The sequence below is a fragment of the Calidris pugnax genome, unplaced genomic scaffold, assembly GCF_001431845.1.
Source record: "Calidris pugnax isolate Ruff unplaced genomic scaffold, ASM143184v1 scaffold273, whole genome shotgun sequence".
Lineage (NCBI taxonomy): Eukaryota > Metazoa > Chordata > Aves > Charadriiformes > Scolopacidae > Calidris > Calidris pugnax.
The window spans coordinates 14,027,193-14,031,614 of NW_015094508.1; the positions used below are offsets into that span (position 1 = coordinate 14,027,193).

The window sequence follows — 4,422 nt, forward strand, 5'->3', positions numbered from 1 at the left end:
GAAATAAAAAAACACAAACAAAGAAACCTCTAATCACCCCTCCTTGCTGATCAAAAGACAAAAACGTGACATAAGCTATCGCTACAAGTATCAAAAAATATTTTGTTTAGACTATTATTCATTAAAATTAACCTGTGCAATTCATTTCCCTCAACATTCTGTGGAAAGAAAACATCCTGAAATGAAAATTCTTAAAATATATATTCTACTTTTGGCATATTTTTCAGAAATGGATTCCTTTATTTCATTCCGGATGGGTCAATGTAATTCAGCATTTATAGAACTGCAGTGCAGGAAACTTTTTACGGAATCTAAAAGCAGTAAAAGGAAAAACAGAAACACTGTTTTAGAACCAGCAGGTACCATTTCTAGTCTAAGACCTGTACTGAAGGTAGCTGCTTTTCAAGCTTAGCAATGGAACAATTAATAAAGGAACCCATTAAGGTCTGATTGCTGCTGCTAAAAAGGAAGGTTGAATTTCAGTCCTTTGAAGTAACTGAGAATGATTCAGGCCTCATTACAGAGATATAATCTACATTCATACATTTATGTTAGTGATTCAAATCTATTGGGACAGATTGAATTCCGTTAAATAGTGCATCTTTCCTGTGGAACTTTTCTCAGGCTTTCTCAGGCTAACCTAAGAGGTGACCTGACAATACAAAGTAGTGGGGTATTTAGGGATTCAACTGTGCTATAAAAGAAAGCCTGTACAGAAAGTAGAAAAAAGAATGAGATATAATCTAAAAAGCTATGTCAGCTTTTCATTTGGACTCTGTTTTGTAAATGCCCTCCCTGTCATCACACGGGATAGAAAAGGACTCTATGCGTTGTAGTAGTTTTAAGTACTGCATCGAGTATTGCACCTGCCAGAAGCAGATTTAATATGAAATTCCAGATACGTGGGTTTTGTTCTTAACCACAATATCTTACGACCAACATCAGCCAATCACAAGCCAGAAACAGGTCTAAACAGAACTCTTTTTGAGTAAATTCAAGATGGTACCTATTTTTTAATGCGTAGGAGTTAAATGTATCTGTTTGACCCCCAAACTACTACGTTCTCCTGCCACCAGAAATCCTAAGAGGCCAATTAATTGTATTTTCCAGCATTTGACAAAAAAAATGAGAAAAAATGAAAGGTTTTTTCAAATGTATAATTTTAAGACATTGTGGTAATTATTTATGATTTAAACTGCCAGAATCAAAAGAACTGCAATTTTAGGAATACTACGTTGTACCCTTCATGACCTAGACGGCAAGCAAACATTGACATGATCTTTGTAGATATACATATAAGCTGTCAGGCATTCACCGAAAAGTAGGCTTTATGTTTTCATTTTGGATTTTTTTTGTTGGGTTTTTTTTTTGTTTTTATCAGTTGCCACAAATGGAAAGCCTAAATCAGATTCACAAAAAAAAAAAAAAATCTGAAATGCCTTGCACTCAGTGAAAATACAAGCAGAATAAATACTCTGAAGTACCATAAACAACATCATAAAACATATTGATTCTAACATTAAATGGTTTCATTTTTAAGGCTGTTTAAATGTCACCCCCAGAAGCTGAACACATAAATTTAGGAGCTGACTCTCTCCAGAATAAACACCATAATTGGAGAAAATCATTTCTAATTTCTGTTGTGAAGTTAACAATATATTTAACATCCTAATCTAATGAATCAGTCTAATTTTAGAACTATTTGTTCTTTTCTGCATTTTTGTTGTTTAAATTAAGATTTACTCCAAATGCCAAATGTAATTGCATAGGCGGTTTTCCATTGCATTCCACTGATCTGTGTTATTAAACTCCCGCCATTTCAGAAAAGCTCTAGGTTCACATATTGAGGTTCTCAATGTCTTTCTGTACCACTTCACTTCCCTGCTACTCCATTCTCTTAGTAAATATTCCACCTACTTGCATTCCAAAACAGCTGTTTTACAATACTAAATACTGAACCAAAATTTAATGTCTTGCATGCTGGCCATATCTGTCAGTCCCTGATCCTTCATTCTGGTGTTAAAAGATAGTACATCATATGGAAGATGCATGTTAATTACTGGGAAAGTTGACAGTTCAGTGATGAGCTAGAAATATGAATCTGTCATAACATTCAATATGTGAAATGACAAATCCATTAGGAAAGATGGAATCAAAGGAAAAACCAACAACATACGCCCCTCCCAGAAAATAATAGCTTGAAAAATCACTTTAAAATAGCCTTGAAAATGGAAAATTTGTTTCTTTCTGGCAAAGGAAACTGCATTAGTTTAAAAAAAAAAAAAAAAAAAAAAAAACACAAAAAAAACAAACACCAGCAAATATTCAGACAGATTTTATGGGCAAACCTTTGCAATCCCAATAAAGCCCCTTTTGCTTTGAAGTCAGACGCGTGATTCAGTAAATGACTCATGTTAGCAATTAGAAAATGGTCATTTAGGGCCCTGATTTCTTTTGAGACAAGGAGGGTGAGGGTGGGGAAAGAGACACAATAAATCTTGAGAGGCTTAAAAGGAAGAGCAGGCTAAAGTGTGAACTTTTTATTTCAGCAACGGAAGCGAGAAATCAGTGATTCATTAAAGGAGGGAGAAAGACCTCCATGGAAGCTGGCAAAGAAGAAGGAAAAGGAGCTAATTATGTCTCTTCCCTTTTTACTCTCTCTGACCGGCATATAATCTGCTTTTCCAGGGTCTGCCTGTAGTATATACTTCTTTCCAACCTCTCCACCCAACCCCTCCTCCAGCGGGGGGGAGGGGGAGATCTAGCAGGCAACAAGCTCCAGGTGGCTTTCTCAAGCACTTCACCGCCGAAAAAAAAAAAAAAAGAAAATAAAATCCTCCGCTGGAAAACAAGTTTCTTTTTTTTTTTTTTTTTTAATTTATTTGAAAGTGGGGGTGGGGGTGAAGGGGCAGGGAAGCCTCCCTAGAGGGGATTGGTTCAGCCTGGAAGACAGGGAAATTAGTAAAGCATGAGTCTCCAAACCATGCTGGTGGCCGGCGCTCGGAGGAGAAGAAGGCTTTAGGAGCAATTAGCAGGGAGCCGAAGGCGGCGGCTGCTGCTGCCGCCCGGGAGGAAGCGAGGGCAGCTCCCGAGGCTCCCTCCGCAGCAGGCACCGCTCCCTCCGACTGCAAAAGGGTTTCAGATGTCCCACCGCTGCTTGACCCCCTGCAAATAAGGGTTGACCACCAGAGGCACATCCCACCTCTGACTTGTAATCGCTGACATTTAGGCTACAGCTTCCAACCTGTTTACAACCAAAGGGGGAGGGAAAGGAAGGGAAGGGGAAGCGTGGGGGGAGACAAGTTGGGAATTTTCCCTCTCTCTCTCTTTCTTGCTCTCTCTCTTTGGTTTTTTTTTTTTTTTTAAATACTGCTCTGGAGAATTCAAAGCAAAACAAAGAAACTGCCTCCTCTGGGGTTGACAGTGAGAAAGGACGAGTTGTGCAACTGGTTGGGGATTTGCAAAAAGGCAAGGGGGTGGGGATCAGAAGAAGGTGCAAAGCCACAAAGTGTGAGTGCGTGTGTGTGTAAAGGGGTATGTGTGAAAAATCCCTTCCAGCACCCCTTTCCGCTGGTTATTATTTATTTTTGTTGTTGTTGTTGTTCACTTTGCTGTCATCTATTTTTCAGACCTTTCTGCATCTAAGATGGTGAAGAAAGGAGTGAGGAAGAGAACAAAATAACTACTGGGAAGTCTCAAACCAGGTTGGGGAGTGTGTGTGTATGTGGGGGGGGGGGGGGGGGGATTAACCACAGCAACCCCCCCAAAAAAACCAACAGCTCTTTTTTCTGAGGGAGGACTCGAAGGATTAAAAGGCAGCAACTTCTGAGGCGATTTGTCCCCTGAGTTATGGATGTTGGTGCACATACTTCAGGCCAGATCAGAGCTCAGAGGGATCTAACCAGAAGCAGCAACCACCGGCTCTCCACTTGCCTTTTACCAGGTTTTACCCTTCCAGTATGTTTCATTTGATAAGACATTTTCCAGCGCCCAGAGTTTCAGTACAATGTGCAAATGGATACTGACAAATGGTGCCTCAGCCTTTTCCCACCTGCCTTGTTGCTGCTTGCTGCTGCTCTTCTTGGTGTCTTCCGTGCCTGTCACCTGCCATGACCTCGGCCAGGACATGCTGTCCCCGGAGGCCACCAACTCTTCTTCTTCATCATCCTCCTCCTTCCCCTCGTCCTTCTCCTCTCCTTCCAGTGCGGGGAGACACGTGCGGAGCTACAATCACCTCCAAGGAGACGTGCGCAAGAGGAAGCTCTACTCTTACAACAAGTACTTTCTCAAGATCGAGAAGAACGGCAAGGTCAGCGGCACCAAGAAGGAGAACTGCCCCTTCAGTAAGTACCTCTCAGCCGCCGCGGTGCCGGCCAGCGGCTGCCGGTAACCACCACCCCCCCCCCTCTCCGTGCCCCGCCG

The 4,422-nt window shown here is 41.4% G+C and overlaps 1 protein-coding gene across 4 annotated transcripts in view; it reads left to right on the forward strand.

The window, feature by feature from the left end:
* Window positions 1–3,004: 3,004 nt before the first annotated feature.
* FGF10 (fibroblast growth factor 10) overlaps window positions 3,005–4,422 on the forward strand; it is a 78,031-nt gene continuing 76,613 nt past the window's right edge. Inside the window, exons 1-3 of one of the 4 annotated variants that reach the window (XM_014964814.1) lie at window positions 3,005–3,534; window positions 3,630–3,704; window positions 3,780–4,343. In XM_014964814.1, the coding sequence (XP_014820300.1) occupies window positions 4,007–4,343 (337 nt within the window). In that variant the 5' untranslated portion in view covers window positions 3,005–3,534; window positions 3,630–3,704; window positions 3,780–4,006. Of the gene's footprint in view, window positions 3,705–3,779; window positions 4,344–4,422 lie in introns of all 4 variants that reach the window. The other 3 variants (XM_014964815.1, XM_014964816.1, XM_014964813.1) reach the window with 3 other exon arrangements.